This window comes from Centroberyx gerrardi, chromosome 23 (genome assembly GCF_048128805.1).
Source record: "Centroberyx gerrardi isolate f3 chromosome 23, fCenGer3.hap1.cur.20231027, whole genome shotgun sequence".
NCBI lineage: Eukaryota > Metazoa > Chordata > Actinopteri > Beryciformes > Berycidae > Centroberyx > Centroberyx gerrardi.
In genome coordinates, this window is record NC_136019.1 from 2641396 (window position 1) to 2664102 (window position 22707).

Consider the following 22707-nt stretch of genomic DNA (forward strand, 5'->3'; position numbering starts at 1 on the left):
ATTTTGTACATGAAAATATGTTTATCTCAATATGTATAACTTCAAGGGGCAAAAAGTAGATTTTTTCATGCCCCATTGCACAAAATGACCTTAATATATTTGCGAGGGTTGTGGGAGAACGCTGCGGGAGAACGGTGCTATGAATGAGCAGCTGGTGTTGCAAGGCATTTCAGCTTTGTTTTCAAGCCAAAAAAGCAAATGACAAAGCAATATTATTGCAAAGGTCATAGATTACTTAAACCTGCAAATAAATCACTTATTTGCATGTTTAAGTAATCAAACCTTATACTCAATCCTGAAACTAATGTGTGCTATGTATTTTCACATTTGATAGTTCGAAGTAGAGATAGACAGGGAAGATTGGGAGATAAAGAGGGGGATGACATGCGACAAAGGTCCTGGGCCAGATTCGAACCCAGAAATTTGCATTTACATGATACGCAACTTAGACCACTGAGCCACCCGGACGCCCCAAGTGTGCCACTTTGTTGATGTTCTTGGCAGCCCTGATTGCAGATTTCATTGCTGTCTCGATCCAAGCATGAGGGAAGGCCGTGTGTTCGCCAGCAAAGTGCACCCTACCCTCGTGTTGGAAGAGCTCCTTAGCATAATCCAAGTGTTGGTAGGGAGTGAAGAGAGTGAAAGCACCCAGGCTGTAAGGATCCTCGTCCCACTTCTTCACCAGGACTCCTGTGCAGAGAGACCTGACGTGTTTGCCATGGATCAGCGCCAAATCTTTCAGAACCAGCTCTTTCAGGTCTTCGTCGCTTGTGCCTTGGAATAGGAGGGAGTCGTCAGAGCAGGTATAGGAAGCCAGGAGGACGCCGATGGTCTTATTTTTTTGGAAACTGTGGCTGGGGTAGTAGATGAAACGAGAGGGCCGGTCGGTGATGCTCCTCCCGCCTCTGATGCCGTCCTTCTCCCAGAACCTCTTGCTGAAGGTGAGGATGATTTTAGTGGAGCTGTCGTAGTGGACCGACCTCAGGGCCACCATCTTGTGGGTGGAGAGAGGGGGCTGGAAGTCGATGAAGAGGGCCGCCTTGGCCGTGGTTGTTACCAGGACGATGTCGGCGGGCAGGTGGGACAAAGAGGATTGGTTGTCCTCCTGATACGATACGGTTACACCATTATCTGATTGGCTGATACGTTTGACCTTAGAGTTGAGGAGGATGGTGGATTTGAGGACGCTGAGAAAAGCTTGGGGGAGGAGATCTGTCCCGCTGGTCACTTCATCGTATCTTAGAAAGCAAAAAGACAAATTCATACTGTTGTATACATGCACAGAGAGAAGTGTATTGTTATGTTGTGTGCCATTTTTTGTCTTTGGGGTTTAGCAAGGACAAATTTTATAGAATACTAAATGGATGTATCGTCAAAACACTGCTTGGGGTTAGGAAGAGGAAAGAGGGAGTGTAGCATGTTTTAGGGTTAGCATGTTTTAACATCACATTTCATCCAATGAAGATGTGTCATTTAAAAAAAATAGCCATTTTGAACAGTGACAAAAGCTGGATGGAGCTGGATGTTTGGTCTTACTTGGTGTCATCGCTGATATCGTAGATCATCTCAGTCAACGCCGTGTACAAGAGGCTGTTTTCATTCAGCAGGTCTCCAATCATTCTCACTGCTTCTCGACTCAGACCACCTTCTGCTATCAGATACTCCTGTGAAAAAATGAACATTTGTATTTAAGACTTTCCACAGTGAGTAAAGGGCCTGGAATGCTAAAAAAAACATGTTGAATTAATAAAATGCTTGAACTGGTGAAGTTTTCAAACAAACATGGTGAGCTGTGATGATGCTGTACTAGCAAACTTTGCACATTGGTGGCCCCAAATGGCAATGAGAGGTGACTGTTTTTTTGCGGATTTCAAAACCCAGAAATCATGTACAATGATGTCGGTAAACTAAATGTCTTCTTCTTAGTGTCTGGTGGGGTAGAAGTGGTGAAGAGGTTCGCCCATCGTTGGTGAGTCAAGCTTTCTCTGGATGGAGCGCTCACTCTCTGCTGTTTAGGAGACAGTTTTATATTTCACTCTTAAGTTTCGATTCAATCATGAATTAATAAAATACTTTAACTAATGAGGTTTTCAAACAAATATGGTGAGCCATGAAACTTTGCACATTTGTTCACAGCAGAGGAAAAGTTCCATTAGATTTCATCTCCAGGGACAGTGGCAATTCCGGCAGAAAAGACAGCTTTGCAGAGTGTGGGAGGGTCAATATGTTCCTGCTTTGCTTTGGCAGGGCTGCAGGTAGCACAGGTGTGCCACATCAGCAATCAGGTGACGGCCTTTAAGACCGGCCAACACGCTCAGTCAGTATGAGGACAGTGGTTGCAGAGTAGTGGTCAAACCAAATCGCTGAGGCGCGGCACGAGTGTGGCTGGCTTTTGGAGGTGTGAATTGTTTTGTGAACTGTGGAACTTGGACATTGATTGTGAATTGGATTGGGTGCTCTGTATTCTCTGTGCTTGACCCCTTGACAGTGATAGGTCCCTGGGGAGATAGACTGCAGATTGTATCATGGACGAACAGATTTGTAAGCCTGGAAATTCCCTTCCTTCCCTTCCTTATCTCATTCGATGCCTTCTGAGGCTGATCAAGACTTGGCTGGACTCATCAGCTTTTCAGTTTACTTTATTCTCCACTCCCTTTTCCTCCACATCATTAATAAAGTATCTTCTGTTTTTCACTGACTCTGTCTCTCAGCTTCATTCTCCAGGGAAAAGTGCCACATATGGTGGAGGTCTTCAATAGAACAGTGACACGGCGACCCCAAATGGAAAAATTGTGGTAAAAACTGGGATCAACTCTTATCATATGTGTTGTTTTTTATTAGAGAATGGAACAGATGCAACAATGCATGGCCCAGATATGGCCAATTGTCCGAGAACACATGAAGAAGGCCCAGGAAGCCCAAGTGTATGACAGAGGAGTACAGGTACAAGAATTTCAGCCTGGAAAAAAAATATTGATCCTAATCCTTAATCCCTAATAATAGATGTAAATTCTTAGCCAAGTGGTACAAGGTGATGGAGATGATGGGGCCTGTGAACTACATTGTGATCCACAGTGTGGACTGGGGCAGCCATCTTCGATGCCTTCGAGACAGATTGGAGTTCTGCTTATAGAAACATCTTCTCAGGGCAGAAACTGTTATGATTGGTTCAATCGGGCGACCAATCAAAAAAGAGAGGAGGCGGACCGTGATGGGCAGAGCTGGCATTGTCAAAGACAAAGGTAACACAAATGTTTTTTATTTGTACGTATTTCATTCACAATGTACTAACTTTTGCTTTTCTGGGGGCAGAATTATTTACAATAGGTTATAAGGATCATGCTTGTTCTATGAGTCTTATAACCTACTGTAAATAACTCATGAGTACATCTGCCTACAGAACAAGCATGAGTCTTATAGCCTACTGCAAATAAACCTGCCCCCAGAACAGGCATGAATCTTGTAGCATATTGTAAATAAGTCACCTGTTGGGTCATAAATTCATGCTAGTGACTGACCATGCACCACTGAAATGGATGTACTTACACAAGGGAAAGAATGCCAGAGTAACAAATTGATTTCTCGAGTTGCATACTTCTTCATTCAAGGTGGAGCATAGAGCTGAGAAGGACCACAGGAATGCCGACGCCCGCTCCCGAAGAGACGAGTGCCTCTGGGCTACAGCTCACCGTACTGGCATGGAGCTGGGGGGTGGGATATGTGGAGCCCCATGGCAGAGAAAAGGCTCCACTGGATTTCGGCACCGGGGACAGCGTCCAGTCCTGCAAGAGAGACAGCTGGGCAGAGTGTGGAAGGCCTGATATCTTCCTGCCTTGCCGTGTCAGTAAACTAAATGTCTTCTTCTTAGTGTCTGGTGGGGTGGAAGTTTGTGCAGAGGTTCGCCCGTCGTTAGTGAGCCAAGCTTTCTGTGGCAAGAAGATTTCCCTCAATTCATTACTTCCTGTGTGCCAAAACTTCCTGCTTGTGTCCAAACCCAATACCTGAATTTAATTTGGGCAAACGACAAATCTACAGCGTCTCAATTAGTGGGGATGGGACACTCTTTTCTATTGGAGCCACCTTTGGTGATTTTGGCTGACAAGACGGGTGAATTTTTACAAAAATGATTGTCTAATGCAGATTTAAATACTCGGATATAACCAATACCCAACATAACAAGCAACCAACCCTAGCAATGCAAGGGCCAAAGTCACAGCATCCAGATAATCAATGGAATACTAGCATACTTATGTATAATGCAGATGTGATAGATAATTTTACAAGAGAGAGTTTCTTGTGTACAAAGTAATTGCTTTACCTTCACAGAATAGTGGTCATATTTTTTCAATGCAACTCTGCAGCCGTGTGCCTTCACTTCATCTTTCACCTGCAGAAAAGATCATTTACATCAAGATATCACTTGCACAGGTGTTGGGCTTACACACAATGACGCATTACCTCCAATTGCCTATGGGTCAAGTCCATTTAATGACCCATTTTACATTTTAGGCATGTAGCTGATTCTGTTATCCAGAACATCTCATAATGAATGGTAGGAGTTCAATGGGAACAGTATCTTGTTCAAGGACACTTTAACAGGGACAAGGCTGCTGATAGACACCTATTGGCAGGATTCAAACTTGTGACCTTCCAGTTACAGGATGCTTTCTAGACACTATACTACTGCTGCCCAAAGTCTCTCTCTCTCTCTCCCTCCCTCTTTTTCATACCTTCTGTAAAGCCTGCTGTAACAGCTCGTCGGCTGACTTTCCCCTCTCGTGCTCCATCAGGTTGTATTTCAGGACGTCAGGGTCTTCTTGCACTGCATACGTCTTCCTCCGCAGCCCGTTCACCAGGTAAAAGGTGTTGATGTCATCCATGACAAATTCATTTAGCTTGATCCCCAGTTTTTTTGCGAACCAGCGGACAATGCTGTTGAGAGAGGAGGTGATGGTAGCCCAGAGGTTAGTGGAGTGGGCTTGTGATTAGAAGGTTGGGTAAACTGTGAAAATTTGGGCTGGGACACTAAATGATGAATGTCCCCTCCGTCCCCCAACAACTACTGTTGAGGTGCCTTTGAGCAAGACACTTAATCGTGCTACAGGCAATAAATCATGGGGTGTCCTGGTGGCTCAGTGGGCTAATGCCACATTCATGTTATATAGGAAGAAGCGTAAGAATGGGATGAGAACTCATTGCTACAAGATGGAAATGTGCACACTTTCATGAGGGTGAACCACTATTGTGTAATAGTAATCAGAGATGGAGGAGCAAAACAGACGTTTATTTATATGAAAATATCACAGATTGTTACTCTGAGACAAGTTTTACTCACCGGTGATAACTTGGGATCCTCATAGCCCCCAGGTCGACATACCAGCCCTCTTTTTTATTTCTGTAGGTGTGCACCCGTCCTCCAACACGACCATCAGCCTCTAATATGGTTACCTTGTTCAAACAGCACAAAATCCAGGTAAGTCACACAATGTTTGGAGAGTGGTGAGCCGTAGTTATTTATATAGCCGTACTTATTCCTATACTACTGCTACTAATATATATACAGTGTGTGTATATATATATATTTATATATATATATATATATATATATATTTATATATATATATATATATATATATATATATATATATATACACCTGCTCGCATAAAATCATTGATAGCACAAGAATGAAACCAAATTTTGGTTCTTTTTTGAAGGTGACTTAAATTGGCAAAATTTAGTTACAAAGTGCTGCATGTACCTCATGCCCTGCATTCTGCAGTAATTTGGCAGCAGTCAGTCCAGCCATTCCAGCCCCGACAATAACAACGTGTTGTGGTTTATCTGTGTGGGGAAGACCTGTCTTTACTGTCTGCAGCTCATAGTCCTTGTTCTCCAGGCAATCAGCCAGACTGTCTTTTAGGGTGACATCTCCGGCACTACATTGGTGCATTATGACCACTAGTATAGTGAGAGGAACTAGAAACACAGAGATAAAATACAACAATTACTCCAAAAGGGAACTCAAATATCAAGTACATTTTCTTACTTTCATTGATTCAGGGATATATGATTTGGTGTGCTTGCTCTTTTTATAGAGCAGTTTCCACAGTGCCAAGGGCTTCAAGAGCCAAAATCAGGTTGAGCAACTACAAGTGAGACACTTCACTGTCCTTTACCTGGATGCTATGAAACTTTCCAAATCAGGTCTGTTCTTTGAGGAAGAGATAATGTACAGCGAGCTGCTCATTATATCACAGGAAGTCCCAATAAGGTGAATCAAGAATCAAGAGCTTGATCGCCCTGAAGGGGCTTATTTTGTAATAATGACCAGCTTTCTGTACATTATCCTTTTTTATTATCTGCTTATGTCTATTTACCAAAGACATTAAACACATATTGATTTAAAATTATTTTATTACTAGCCAAAATAATTTACAAACCAAGGAGTAACGTCTTTTTGAAACAAGGTGTTGCCTGTTAATTTGATTAGACGTCAACAAAAATTTACTGGACTTCTTTTTTTTTTTTTTAAACAGAATTTTATTGGTTTTCAACAGAAACAAGAGTTATACATTTTGCCATCATATCAATAACACACAGATAGAAACAAAAGAAAAAACAATTCAAATAAGAATAAAAATAAAATAGTGCCATCCATCCATTCTCAACAGAGAAATCTCCCAGCTGACTGCCCCCCTCCCTCACCTTGACATTACACACAGAAGCTTTCCCCCATATTGTCCTGCATACAGACACATTATTGATTAGTGTAGCCATATATAATAGTCACATCAACTTTAACATTTCCCAACAGTACACAGTGATGCAAGAAGTAGAATTAAGTTGAGTTAAAACACTACAACATAGCAGTATTTAAGCAACGAAATAGAAAAGAAAGACACTTATGAGTCTATTCTGGATGGACTTCTTTATGCAGAGTGATGCGATGTGATAGATGTGAAACAGCAGTCTGCATAACATATAGAGGCATTTGGCAGATGCTCTTATCAAGAGTGACTTATGAATCCAACAGTAGAAGAAGTTTCAATTCCAACATCACAAGCAACCAATCGTGAGGAGTGCAAGGGCCAAACCCACATCTAAATGTCACACCATGTCATAAATACTTCTGTAAAATCCAATCAGATTCACTATGTAATGAAGAACATCAAATACTGAAAATAGCATGTCGCTGAAAAAGCAGAAGTGTAACCATAGCTCTACAATGAGTCATAACTGCAGACAGGGAAGAGCCAAGTAAGAGAAAACACCATCAACACTATTTCAACACCACCTGCTTCACATTCATACAGTTACACCAATTCACAATGGGAGCTGCCGAGTACAACCAGCGTTCTTCTGTTGGCCACGGAGCAGCTCCCACCTGGAGCTCTTGGGGGTTCAGTGCCTTGCTTAAGGGCATCTCAGTGGTTGTTGAGCATTACCCATTCAACAATCCCACCCAGGTTATCCCAGTTGATCCGGGAAGTCAAACCTGCAGACAAGCCTGCTTCTCTAATCCTCTATGCTTCTGCCATCAAGTAAAAGTCGCTTTATCTACACGATAAAGGGACGGTCATATATTCCAGTTCAGATGAATTTTAAATTTGTGAGTAAGAGTTCGGTGATCTAAACGATTTTATTGAAAGAAAATAATACTTACATAACTTCCATTGCATCACATGTGGGGCCATTTCGATTAGAAAACATGTCTCGTCTTCTTCACTGGTGGAATGAATAGGAGGAACAGGAACAGAAACACACACAAGACAAATTTGAGGATGCAAATGATCAGCTGTTCTCAATTCTGAAAACTAACTGTACTGTATGTGTCTGACAGAAGTTTTTGAATTTTCATGTCCTGTAAATGGTCAGCAAATGTTCTGTATATAGAACTTTCCAATGCAATAACGGCATTTTTTTTTTTTTCACTTCAAGTTGAGTGCCTTGGCTTCACTCATCAGTGGAATATTTGTACCATCTGCCAAAGAGCATCTTCTTGCTTGGCACAGTTGATAGTTTCAAGAAGCTCTCCAGTCCCATCGTCTTCAATTCTTATTTGAATGGCTTTCCAGATGCATGACTCTCTCCTCATGTGCACACACACACACACACACACACACACACACACGTACAAACACTCCCTTAGTAACAAGAGCATTTCATCAGTCAGCAGTGAGTCAATCTTTTTTTTTTTGTATTTTATCTTCATTAAGACAGTTGAAAGGCTGACAGGGATAGTTGAGATACTGCAGAGAAGGTTGTGGTGCATCACTGGGTGCATTAGATCTAAATCAACCTCTGTCTATATGTATGACTTTTTTTATTTACTCCTTTGTAAAGTGCTTTGTACTATAAGTGTGTTTTGAAAACTTTAACCTTTATACACTGAATGTAAAACTATTAGGGACATTTACTCTTTTCATGAAGCACACTGATGACGTGAATCCAGGTAAAAGCCATAATCCCTTATTGATTTCCCTTATTAAATCTATACCGATCACAAAGGATGAGATGTAGAGCAGCAGACAAGTTAGAGAAGGATTTTTAAGCTTTGAGACAGTTGAGATGTGGATTGTGCAAAAAGGGCTGCAACTCAATATCAGGAAGATGACATTATAATATTTTGCTCATTCATTTTATTTTAAAGTTACAGGAATTGAGGAAGATGAAAGTGTTACTCATTCACTTTCTCCACATAGATTTTCTCACAGAACCGGTGACGTGCCACTTCTAAGTTTGTGTCTCCAACCCTTAAGCAATCAAAACCTCTGCATACATCAGCAGGTTTTAAAGAATTTTGTCCTGGAAATGTTTTAGACAAATGGTTTGCACAATTTTCCCGCTGACTGACAGCACAGAATCCACAAAACATGCTTCAGCTCTATTTAAAGTCAGACCTGGGTCAAATAGCTCTGGGATAGGCATTTAATCCTTTGTGTTTGTTTTAAACTGCTAGGTGTATCAGATGGATGGGGTAAGTTGAGCAAGAGTAGGTTGAGATCAAAAGCAGTGGAGTAAGGAAATAATGAGATGATGATGTGAACACTTTTGTTCCAAAATGAGAAAGCCGTTTGAAAAAGTGATACGTACTCTCACAGAAGGATTGATCATACAAAATTATGACAAATAATGATCCTTTTGAAAGGGTAAATTTAAGTCCTTGGTCCTTGGTTGTCACAACCTCAATATTTTAAAAGTATAATTTGAGTGATAAACGTCAGGTAATGACTTAGATATATTTATATTTCTTGTTTTATCCTTTCTAATTTTGTTTTTAATCAATGGCTGACATTTTAATTGTTTTTTATCATGCTTGTGTAACCCTTTTGAAAAGTGCAATACAAATCTAGTTCATTATTATTAGTATATCAGTTGATGAACCCTTCACATGTAGATAAAATCTAACGTGTTATCTTTGTAACTAAAGACTGGAAATGAGGATCTGCATGTGGGAAATGAAATGAAAGCGGCCAATACTTTATTTCTGTTTCATTTCGGTCTACACAACATTTTCCAAAGTCTTCTTCCCATGCTGTTCTCATCCACTTTAACTGTCGGTGATATCAATGTCTCTGTGCACCCTCGGGTGCTCTGACCCACCCAGGGTCACAGCCTGAAGCTTAGGCTGGCAAAGTCTTCTAAATGACTTTTACTAAAAATCCACTTTGGACCTATTTATATACCTATTTATATCCCTGCTGTTTTTGCCTAGGTCATTCCTTTCTAATTGTGTTTATAATTCATTTTTGAAATTTGGAGTTTGTTTTATTGTGCTTTCATTTTTTCATTTGCTTTTATTGTCTGCAATGCACTTTGTATTGGTATTAGTATTGGTATTAGTATTATCATAAAGAGCTGTTGATTGTGCAAACCATGATATGAGATGTTGAGACTTGAGAGTGGTTTAGCAGGCCAAACCTCACAGGAACCAAACTCCATCTACTCTGTCCTGTGTTGACAAAACAATTGATTGAATTAATCAGTGAGTGAACAACTACACAACTGATTTATTGATCCTCACAGGAAAATTGTCTGGTACAAATGTAACAAATTAGATATCTAATAAGGCTTGGGTAGAGCACCTCAGTGATTAAGGACACATAGATGACAGACACTAAGTGGATAAGGTACAATTTTATTTAGGGCAAGGCAACGAAAAAAACACAACAAAAAGGTGGGGAACAACCCAAGCTGGCTACAATGAGTATCCTGCTATACGGCTGACGAGAAGTTAAGATTACATACTGCGGGAGAAGTACTACCACACAAAACGTGCTAAGACCATGCAGGATTAAACAATTCACTACAATTGCACAGCAAACCATACACCCATCGACCCCAGCAAAGTAATAGCGTTAGGATGCAATAGGTAAGAACATCAATAGCTCAGCACTAGGTTTCCCCAAATGAAAAACAAAAATACATGGGCTACCCCGTACATAAAACCTGCACTAAAAGCATACAAGCATATAAAAACCATGAGCCCCAATACAAGGTCTGTTCCAGAGCGAGCCGGGAGGCTTCATGTAAGGAAGAACAGTCACCCACAATTTCGTTCCAGTTCACACACCAGACGACCAGGTCTACAATACCCCCAAAATACTAGACCAATGCCACAAATTTGACTTTCCCCACTAGCATACGATGCCGCTCAGAAGTAGCCAAGCCTCGCTCGCTCTGGAACAGCTTCCCTCTTCCAAGTCCGGAGCCCGTTTGAAAAAGACTCCGACTTGACTTCCCTAGCAGGTCCGCTGGGTCACGTGACTCACCGGAACATAGGAGGGAACAGAGAGACAGCCAATCGGGAATGCACTGACCAATAATAACCTACACTAACCCTAACCCTAACCCTAATGGCAAAATCAAACAGTGTACATAAAAAGATAATCAGTGTATCTTTGCCAACATATAGCAATATCAAGAACATAGCACAGACACCACAGTGGTTGTTTAACTAATTAACTGATTAACTATTTGATTATTTGCTTAATTGATACATTAATTGATTGATTGATTGGCATGATCTAATATTGCAATAAAAAATGAACTCATGTCCTTAAGGGTTTCATTCCAAAACACCACATTTCCATGTTGGAAACATTTTTTATCTAACGCTCATTGTTCAATATTTCAAAAATAAGTCATCAAAACAGTTTGTAAGTAAGTAAAGATTGTAAAGATTTTACTTCTTAATTCAAGATAAAAGGACTTACAATAGAAGTTCTTAAAAGCACTGATAACTTGGAGTAATACATGATAGTGAACTATACTTTCATGCCAGCAATCATGTTTGGGGTAAGTGTTCCATTATTCAAATGGTGGATATCTCCTTTGGAAATGAAACACTTCTAATAAATACCGTTGCAATCACTGAAAACAGAATTAAGCTTCAAAATCAAAATGAATCCTCTGCTTTTTTTGTAGTGACTCTCTCTACGAAGTTTAAAAAATGATCAGTGACAAAAAGGAAAAGCAAAAATGAACAATGATCACACACTCAATCAACATATCAAACAAAATGCCAAACTCTGATTCAGTATTCTTTCCATAACACCCTGTACTGTCTCCTGTTCTCTTCTCTGCTGCTCACACTCTCTCTTCTCATCCACTCTCTTCTGTAACTACCTCTCTCTTTCTATTGTGGTTTGCACAGTCGTTGATGTTCTTGGCCGCCCTGATTGCAGATTTCATGGCGGTCTCAATCCAGGCGTGAGGAAAGGCTGTATGCTCCCCGGCAAAGTGCACCTTGCCTTCGCTTGCAAACAGTTCTTTGGCAAACTCTACATGTTGGTATGGTGTGAAGATAGCGAAAGCACCCAGGCTGTAAGGATCCATGCTCCACTTCTTCACCACAACTCCTGTGCAGAGAGACCTGATGTGCTCGCCGTGGATCTTCACCAAATCATTTAGAGCCACTTCTTTCAGCTCTTCGTCGCTCATCCCCAGGAAGAGGAGGGAGTCGTCAGAGCAGGTGTAGGAGGCCAGGAGGACGCCGATCTTTTTGTTCTTGAAACTGTGGCTGGGGTAGTAGATGTAACGAGAGGGCCGGTCGGTGATGCTCCTCCCGCCTCTGATGTCGTCCTTCTCCCAGAACTTCTTGCTGAAGGTGAGGATGATTTTGGTGGAGCTGTCGTAGTGGACCGACCTCAGGGCGTATGTCTTCTTGAGGGACAGACGAGGCTGGAAATCGATGAAGAGGGTGGCTTTGGCTGTGGCAGTCACCAGGACGAAGTCAGCCTTCAGATGGGTCAAAGAGGACGAGCTGTGTTTATGATATGACACGGTAACGCCGTCAGGTGAGTGTTGGATGCACTTGACTGGAGAGTTAAGGTGAAGGGTAGCATCCAGCGCTTCATGAAAGGCCTTGGGGAGATTGTCAAACCCTCCTGTCACTTCATAGTAGCTGGTAAAAAACAAAACATGATAGATTGTCCAATTAGAGGTTCGCTTTAGTCATCTGAAATACAGACTTACTGTAAAAATGGTCATCTTATGAAGTCACTTAATCTTGTATTGAATCTTGAAATCTTTTTTTTCCCCTTTAAAACAGTAAAAAAAAATGGGATAAGATAATTTTACTTTTTTCTAGTGATATTTCACTTCAAGTTTGCTGCCGCAAGTAACATTGTCTTGAAATAAGACAACAATAATCCCTTCCCCTATCAAGGTGCTAGTTTTTGGTAAAGGTTTAGGATGATGGCAGCACATCAGAAGCGTTTTCACACCCATTATTTCCTATGGTTTACACTGCAGATTAATAAATTTCAGCGTTGCTGTGCAAACAGCAGGTGCAGCGTTGCATCCAGCTCGGTGACTGGCTGGACTTTTGTGTTCTGCATTGTGATGAAATGCTTGCATGTAGAAAGGATAAAGGAAGTAGCTAGACAAAAGGGAAAGAAAATGTGGGAAAAATTTACTTTAGCAGTATAGGAATTTCCCAACTTATACAACACAAATCTGTATAGTGCCCAGGGTAAGCTTTCTTCTGGAGGCATGTTTGTAACCAACCATTTTCCACATCTAGCAAGATAACAAGCAAGGAATAACTGCTTTCCCCACTTCTTGAAACCTCCACGTTTTTTCTTGGTGTTCTCTAAATATCTTGTCAAGAGTGCTATGCAAACCATGTCCTACGTGAAAGATCCAATAGGCTTCTCCAATAAACCTAGAAATGTTATTATGACTACAAATCTGAAACTAGTTGTAGTTGTTGTCGTTGTATATACCTGATGTCATCACTGAGTGTCAGTGCTGTGTAAAACAGACCGGTCTCGTCTAGGATGTCTCCGATCATCTTCAAAGCTCCTGGACTCAGGTCCCCCTCCCTCACTAGATAGCCCTGTTAAAAATCATTAGATCACTTCAGATTAGAGCCTCACTTAGGCAAGGCAAGGCAAGGCAAGTATTTATATAGCACATTTCATACACAACGGCAATTCAAAGTGCTTTACATAAATAAAATAAAAATGAAAGCATAGATATAGAGACGTTAAAAAGAAGTTTTTATTTTCACACATTTTCACACTGCAAAAATGTCCATCTTGACAAGTCATTTAACGTACTATCTACTAGTCTGCAGATGTGGGAATTCAGATCTGTAAAAACAAGAGGGGTCAACCCTTTAATGGTTTCCTCAACCAATTGGTAGATCACATGCTCACTTCCAATTACTCACTGAAAAATGCATGCAACCTAACTGAACCTTATTGAGACATCTTTACCACTTGGTTGAAGTATGCTATACCCAAAAACATCCACCAGAGGGCATGTGGTGCCACTGAGCACACCACTTTATTGTAATCTAGCAAACTGGCACCTAGCAAACAACTTCAGAAGTGTGCCTGATATGTGACATTGTTTGTGAGGAATTTTCGATGGTAAGCACATATTTTTGGATGAACACATCTTCAGAGATGTTACTGAACAGCATGACATAACTACATTTACAACTATTTCTAAAATAGCTGTGTAATAATTTTTTAAAAACTTGATCAACCAAACGGTTGAAATGTCGATCAATGGTATAATACATTTACAGTAAGAAAAACATTTTCTGACAATTAAGTGATGGTAACATTATAGTTTTTTTTGTTCATTTCATTATATTCTTATTAAATTCATTAATGTTCATAATTTCTGTCATTTTCGATGAGCATTAGTGGAAGAAAATTATAATCAAGCTAAATATAACCATAAAACATAAGATATTCTTGATTTGTCTTATGTGTCAAGCTGGATGAAGATGTTCTTGGGACCCCATCTGCCTCATCCAATGTATTCAAAATGTCAAAATGATATCTCCACCATTGGTAGAGAGCATGTTTGTTCAAAAACTGTACGGTCAGTCAAAAAACAAAACATTGTTTATTATTACTAATGACCAGGAGTATTAAAAAAAACAAAGACATATTTTTTTTGTTGTTTATTTCTTGGTGAGACCATTCTTTCCTCCTGCCAGGCAAGCCTGACAGACGGAAAATTCAGGTGGCTTCACGACCAGGTACTGACTCAGCCGGCCGTGGGACAGGCAAGGAAAAAGGAAAAACATAATTCCAACAGGTCTTGCTTCATCCACTTCCTCAGGCCAGGGGAGAGGGCAGCGAAGAAGACAAATGCCAAAGGAATCTTGGCAACAGTGGGTGACTGTGGGAGATTCAGACAGGACTCAAGAAGCAGCTCAGATTCCCAGAGGAAATGACCACCACAACCCTCCGACCAGAAATCATCCTCTGGTCTAAAGTCACAAAGCAGGTGGTTCTTATCAAACTGACAGTGCCATGGGAAGAGAGGCTAGAGAAGGCACACAAGCAGAAGTTTACAAAATATCCGTCCCTCCTCCTAGAGAGCCAACTGAAGGGATGGAGAGCCTGGAATCTGCCAGTAGAACTCAGTTGCATTGGATTTGCAGGGCAATCTCTCTGAAGAGCCTTGGGGTTGCTTAGTGTTTAAGGACTAGCTCAAAAGAGGTTGGTTTTGCCATCGAGCCCTTCCGAGGTGTCATGGGTCAATTGACAAAACAGCAGTGAAGGAGGGTGCCCAACAAAGAGCGATTGTTGCCATCTGGCTCACAGAAGTGATGATGACCCCATCATATTGTGAATATGTACTACTGAGTCTTATTTTTCTTAAAACAAGTCTCATGCAGAACTGTCAGTTGCATAAATATTGAGGCTGACATAAAAAGAATCAGTGATAGAAATTCACTTATTTCCAATTCTAACGAACTTGTTTCAAGAACGTTCTGAAATCAAAGAGCATTATCTAAATCTAAAGTATTTCAAGATACTGTCATCTGTTTCAAGATGAGAGTGAAAGTGCGTTAGAAAAGAGTTTCACCCATTTGTCATTTTTTTGTATTTACAGTCAACAGACTGTCAATCCAGATAGTGCTAGAATTGACAGAGGAAGTGGCACTTTGCTGAGAAGTCCTGTAACTGTTACTCCTGTTACGGGACTAAAATCACAGAATTATGCTGCTGAAAATTACCCTTAAAATTGTAAATGAAAATTACCTGAGCTCCTCAAGAAAAATAAATCCCACCCGCACAGGTCTTACAACTGGTCTAAGCCTTAGTCTGATCTATATTTCTCTTGTTTGACCAGTAAGACTGTCAGTTGCAAATGCATCAATACCTAGTTTGAGCCAGAACAAATAGCCGCTCCCCTGTTAAGAAGAAGAAATGTAGAGATGTGTAGTATCTCTTTACCTGTACAGAGTAATGATCATACTTCTCCATCATGGCTTGGATGCCATTGTTTTCCGCCTCCTCCCTCACCTGCAAAATGACAACGAACATTATGATGATTTTGTACCACTGAAAATGGGTTTATTTTCTGTCTCTCCTCTACAAACCTTCTTCAGAGCCTGGAATAAGAGCTTCTCAGCTGTTTTCCCCTTCTCGTTTCCCTGCAGGTTGTAATTCAAGATGTCTGGGTTCTCGATTACTGAGGAAGATTTGTACCGCACCCCATTTACCAGGTAGTATGTGTTCTTGTCCTCCTCAATGAACTTATTCAGTTTCACGCCCAGTTTGATGGTAAATGCCTGGAGAACTCTGGTGATTGACACATGGCCGTAAATATTGACACTGTTTATTACACAGATTTGTTAAATACTCAGTTCTTCGAAGGTTTGAAGATCACGATAATCTTATTACATTCATTCCAAATGACATTGAACAGTAGAGGTTACCAAACTACATTTACTTTTAGTTTCATCACATTCTTAATAACATTTCTAAAGTTCACTTCAGTGTTTTCACAATAATAAATGGATTTATGGTGGCTCTCACTGATAAAAGAGAGTACTCACTTCTGGAAGCTTGGGATCCTCATAGGCCCCAGTTCTGCATACCAGCCCTCCTTTTCATTTCTGTGGGTATGCACTCGTCCTCCAATACGACCACTTGCTTCTAGTATGGTTACCTTTCACATCACATCACATCACATCACATCACATCACATCACATCAGTGCAAATGCAATTCTACCTTGGTTTTTACTTTTACAGTTCCACTACAATATATAGATTTGATCCTATTTGTGGTTTTATGTTTCATTGACTTAATCTAATGGTGTAAATCAGCAGTAGACTGTAATTCTGTGATTCTCTCCCACACACTGTCATCTTGGGTCAAGCCAACTGACCCACTGACATCACCTTGGATTGGCAGAGCTCACTACAGGCTCTCTGGACTCATATGGTCACGACTGGGCTTTAAGAATGAACAACAGAGGCTGCATCAATTTTTTTTAATATGACCATAATACTGTATATTTTGACCATTAATATATGTGTGGGTAGGATTGGGCCAGTTTCCGGTTTAACCAGTTTGACACGGTGTACAAGCTCACACTGGTTTAATTTTCTACACACCAGCTGTACCAGCGTTTGTCATTATGAGCTGGTCTGGCAACTTAAAAACTAGCCTATACCTACATCAGTTAACTGTGTCAATGCTAAATAAATATACTTGTATTTCATTAACAAGATGACATCATAAACAGAGATAATTTGTCGGCTTGTACCCTTTCACACACAAATCATACTGTTTTTGCTGCTAAGCAACGCAGAACACGCATTAGCGCTTGTTTACACTGTTCTGCTGTTAAAGATGGCGCCAACTATAGAAGAAGTTTAATTTACTTTTTTAAATATCTTCTTTGTTTGAGACCTCGCTAAGTCAGTGGAAGTTATACTTTCAGCTATGATCGTAGTTTCTTATTTATCTTCGCGATATAGCATAAGCGTCATAACAAAGTAGACTGCGTAATGCAAAGCTGCGGCTTTTTAAAATTCTCCTTTCACACAGCACAGAAAGCCGCTCTGAACTGGCTTCATGGCGGTCGGAAGGCGGATTATTGGTGTCTGAAAAACGCTGCTCTGACCACGCAGAACTCAAAGCTGCCAATAAGCCGGCTTCATGGCTTTTTTTCAACTGCGCGGAAGGGGCTTATCTCTCGCGGTCTGCGCTGTGCCAGAGATTGGTTCCTACTGGTTGCCAATAGAGGTCGCTAAAAATCATCAATGACTTAATGCTCCTTTAAGTGAGTGAAATACATACCTTGTGCCCGGCATCCCCTAGTAGCATTGCAGCAGTCAGCCCAGCCATCCCAGCACCAACTATAACAACATGCTGAGGTGTGTTTGTGCAAGGGAGGCCTGTCTCTGCAATCTTAACAAGCTCCTTGTAGTCCTTGTCTTGCAGCAGCTCTGCAAGGCTTTCCCCACCATTTCCACTTAGAGCTAAGTTAGGCAATAGAGACACAAATGTATACATAGGCATGGATGTGGATGACTCAGATAGACATTTGAATTTACATTTTTGCATTAACATCTGCCTACATCTCTTTGAAGCATTTAACTGTCACATTTATACAGGCGACTTATGAGGTCAACAGTACAATAAACGTAAATTCCCCCAAAATTAGAAATAACCAATAGTAAGGAGGTCAAGGGTCAAAGCAACAGTGCCCTGGCAGTAGATGTAACAAATACAGTTTTATTCCAAAACATAAAAAATACAAATGTAAAAATACACTTACTCTAATACTATTTTGTAGCTAAGCATGTTGAGATAGCTGTTGACTTCAAGTATGTTCCATACTATGTTATATTTTCAAGATGGCAGTCATTTTGTCAGAGAAAGTCTTATTTTTTCAAAATAAAATAAAATAAGGATGATACTTTATTTTCACTCTGAATTACTTGTCATGTAGGGGAGATTTGGTTTGCAGTTAAAATAAAATAATAAAACCCCAATAAAACACATCATAAAAGCACAATAGAACACATAACAACTTGCCACAACATACTGTATACCAGACATACAACATAATGGAAAGGCCACATAAAGAAAGGACTTTACTTTGGAAGTAAGTAGATCACAGTTACAAAGGCAGCTGCACAGGCAAGTCGTGTTTAGTTGAATGCTAATTTGCAGCATGATTCAACTTAAAAAAAAAAAGTGCAAGAGTAGGACAAGTCACTCCACATATTTCATCAGAAGCTGAAAACTAGTCTTTTTAGGAAGTATATCATGTCATCACCTCCCCGTTGTATTGTAATGCCACGGTCACGTCATGTCATGTATGGAAGAGTATCGCATGCATAATTCAAATATAATATGTAAACTGGCCATGTAATCCTACATTTGAATTTAAATTTGCTACTTGTATGTGCAGTTTTTGGCTCAAAATTCAAATTCAAATTCAATAATGTCATTTGCATTTGACATTTCCTATACTAGTATTGACATTTCATTTAAACAGAGATTTGCACGCTTTATTTTTAGCTTTATTCAAATGATGATGCAAATTGGAAAATTAAAATGTATTTCCCGAACTGCATGTTTCATGTGATTATGCAATAATGGTGTCAAAATTATAATTGATATGTCATTTACCTTATATGGTTTTGCACTCTCTAATAGGGCATTTTACATTTCATTATCAAAAACAATATTATGCTGTAAAGGTGGCAAAATGTAAACGGTTATCCAAATGTAAAAAGAGAAACAGCGCCTCCTGTCTTGATGACTGACAGGTGGACGCCTGTGACAATGTTAATGCAGTCCTCTTGGCATAATTGCATTTTGCCAGGGAATCAGCGCAGTGGCGAGTGTATTAAATGGCAAAGACAGGAGGCGCTGTTTCGCTTTTTACATTTGGATAACCATTTACATTTTCCACCTTTACAGCATAATATTGTTTTTGATAATGAAATGTAAAATGCCCTATTAGAGAGTGCAAAACCATATAAGGTAAATGACATATCAATTATAATTTTGACACCATTATTGCATAATCACATGAAACATGTCTATGCAGTTCGGGAAATACATTTTAATTTCCCAATTTGGATCATCATTTGAATAAAGCTAAAAATAAAGCGTGCAAATCTCTGTTTAAATGAAATGTCAATACTAGTGTAGGAAATGTCAAATGCAAATGACATTATTGAATTTTCATTTGAATTTTGAGCCAAAATCTGCACATACAAGTGACAAATTTAAATTCAAATGTAGGATTACATGGCCAGTTTACATCAGCCTCCTAGTGGTGATTACAGGTAGGACATGTGGGATTTTTTTGTTGTGATATCTCACAGTGTGTCAACACAGGTGCCAATCAATAATTGCAGCAAATCTACTGATGTTGGTAGTCCAGTAAAAATTAAAATGATCTGTTCAATTCACAGTAGCACAATCAGTTCTACTGTAGAAAACCAAGTAATAAACCACGTTTGTGTTCCGAGTTCAGAGTGAATGCTTCCAAGTTGAAGCAACAAGATTACATCCTGTTCATTTTCTATTCATTCTAATTGCTCTAAAAAAAATCCCTGATTTTATTTCTTTCCCAGTACTTCTCTCTGGCCACAACAATATTGTCAGGAAGCTGTGATCTCTGACCCTTGACCTCCTTACTGTTGGGTGCTGGCAATGTTGGTGATGCAGTAATTGAAGCTTATGCTTGAGCTTATGTTATCTCTTTTCTATTTACTGTTGAAATGCTTCATTTATTTCATGCGGCTGTACAATCAAATGCAGCCAAAATTGAAGAACAGTTTTCATTTTAGAGTGTACTTACCAAATTTAGAGAGTGTTGCAGTTGGAATCATGTTTTCTCTTGGAAATGGTCGCCCTTTCAATGACTGATACTAATACTCTTAAAAACAGAAGTAATGGTATTAATATGAATGCAAAAAAGTAGAGATTGGCAGAAACTGACTGTATATGAAATAACAAATTAATAATAAAAAAAAATAATTAATGTATTGCACGTGATACAGAAACAAATTTTGTGACAATGCCAGAGAGAGAATCAGAAAGACTACTATTTTAAGGAACTGATAACATGCAAAAACAGGCATAAAACCCCCCCAATAAAACTGAGTTTTATTCCAAAATAATATATCAATTGACATCTGAATTCTTATAAAATGAAAGCTGGAATAAAGTAAATTATATATTAAAGTTATGAGAGCTTTGCTTCACAAAAGCAAAAAGGCAAACAGAATCATCTGTGGTTTTGAATTATTGACATGACACTTAAGTCCAATCTAATAAATACAATTTTAAGATGCTTTGTTCAAGTTATACAGAATATTCTCAGTTATAATTTGGAATGCATACATTGGATATAATGCATAAAAAGGTTGAAGGTTGGCAGGAGGAAAGATAGTAAAGCCTTGAAATCTTACCCAAGTGTTGAGAGTAAACCAGCTTGATGCTGCATCTCTTCCTTCCCGGTGAGATTACTTTATATAGGACATACATACACACTGCAAAAAATGTTGACAAATAAGTAATTTAACAACTATTTTAATCTCATACATGAGATATCATATTTTTTAAATAACTGAACAAATCGGCTATGGAGTTGAGATAATTTCACTTGTTACAATGCAACTTGTTTCAATTCAACATTAGTTTTATATTAGTGACGTGATCTGCTGTAATAGAAAATATTGCCACTTGTTTCAAGAAAATTCCTTAAACTGAATTGTATTGGAAAAAAGTAAAATAATCTTGCCATTTGGATTTCTTTTTGGTTTTTTTTCAATATTTTTTCAGTTATTTTAACAAAAGGAAGATTCCAGGACTTAATATTAGATGAATTACTGGTTAACATGGACATTTCTTACAGTGTTGTTACCCTGGTAAAGATGTGTTTGATAATATACACTCACTTGCAAACCAGGAATGTCACTTGGTCACAAAGTTGTGTTTGTTTCCTCATAGCCCAGCCAAGCTTGTACAAACATTGATATTTAACCTTGAATGACCCCATGGAGGTTGGCTGTGCATCTTGCTCTTTTACAGCAACATTCTGTTTCACAGTTCTCACTGTCATGGTCTGCCCTCTTGGTCCTAGCCCTTGTGCCTGCCCTTGGTCTTTCCTCCCTTCCCTGTTCTCCTGGCTCCCAGCTCAGCTGCCTGCAATCAGCTCATCACCGGTCTGCTCACCTGCTCATCACCACCAGTATATCTACCCCGGCTTGCCTTCCATCCGGCGCCAGATTGTTCCACCAACTCCGTGGTAGACACACTCTCGGTCGCTCTGCATTTTCATGTCTGGACAATTCCTGTGTACCTAGTTTCGTACGTTTGATCGTATCTCTCCTGTGTCCAGGATTTCCCAGTGAGTCTCTCCGCCTGCTCACGCCACACCTGCCAGTCTCTCAGCTTTCCTGCCTGTCCGCCTGCCCGCCACACATCTACCCGAGCTCCAGCCAGCCTGTTCGCTCACCTGCTAACCCGCCAGCTCATCTGCTTGTCAGCCAGCCCAGTCCGGATCATCTCCTCTACTCCGACCTGCTGCCTTCATCCTACTACACCCAATTCCAACCTCCAATAAACCTTTTCCCTTTCTCTCCTACCAACTGTCCGTGTCTGCATTTGGGTCCACGAGAACAACCCCCTAACACTCACGCTGGGAGCTCTACTGGAGCATTTGGGGGTTAAGTGTCTTGCTCAAGGACAAGCTCAGTGGCAGTTGTTGATGAATGATAAGAGCATTTTTCTTTCACTGACAGGCTTTTCAGTATTGGACCCTAGCCCTGATACAGGACTGTGGAAGAAAAATATTCTGTTGTAGATTTGGATCAAGGAAATCACTCAGGGTTATCAATAAACTGAGTTCCAGATTCTTGTAGATGACTAGATTTATTTGTGCACAAGAGAGAACAGAGATACAAGCTGGTGGCAGGTTCTTTGCTCTCTGTATAGAGAAGCAGAAAAAAAAAATATAAGTATGATTTTCAGTACAGATACAAGGAGTGTGTAAGGGACGGTTGAAAGTGTAACAATTGGGGTATGTGTGAGTTTCACATGTCCTTGACTTTTTAATAAAGACAGCAACAGAGCACAAAGATCTGGTAAACAATTTGGATGAAGGATTCAGTACTTTTCCACTCTGCAAACAGATTCACACTAAAGAAAGAATGACATATTTAATGCATATAAATGATTAAAGCTTAATTTCTTCCACAAGGACCCTTTGGTTGTATTGGTTGTTATCATTCCCAAAGGGTCCTGTGCTGCTCCATTAGGAATTTTGCTTACTAAAGTTGGAGAGGTCTATAAGGAACAAACAACGTCAAATTTCACTTACCCAAACAGATAATCATAGACGTTGGAAGTAGGGGTGCGGGGGGTGAGTTTGAACTGTTGCCTTCAGGCAGACGATTTAGAACTCCAAGCC

General features: G+C 39.9%; 2 protein-coding genes across 2 annotated transcripts; both read right to left on the bottom strand.

Annotated features, from left to right (window-relative positions):
- Nucleotides 1-445: 445 nt before the first annotated feature.
- LOC139922850 (L-amino-acid oxidase-like) lies at nt 446-7695 on the bottom strand. Its single transcript, XM_078281813.1, has 7 exons — nt 7665-7695; nt 5760-5977; nt 5336-5448; nt 4731-4932; nt 4319-4387; nt 1537-1664; nt 446-1238 (listed from the first exon to the last, which is right to left on the bottom strand). The coding sequence occupies exons 1-7, from the start codon at nt 7693-7695 to the stop codon at nt 446-448; spliced, it is 1554 nt and encodes a 517-aa protein (XP_078137939.1).
- A 3732-nt stretch (nt 7696-11427) lies between these two features.
- Nucleotides 11428-17719, bottom strand: LOC139924032 (L-amino-acid oxidase-like). Its single transcript, XM_078291776.1, has 6 exons — nt 17568-17719; nt 16317-16429; nt 15858-16059; nt 15712-15780; nt 13231-13343; nt 11428-12407 (listed from the first exon to the last, which is right to left on the bottom strand). The coding sequence occupies exons 1-6, from the start codon at nt 17613-17615 to the stop codon at nt 11606-11608; spliced, it is 1347 nt and encodes a 448-aa protein (XP_078147902.1). The 5' UTR covers nt 17616-17719; the 3' UTR covers nt 11428-11605.
- Between the last annotated feature and the right edge of the window lie 4988 nt (nt 17720-22707).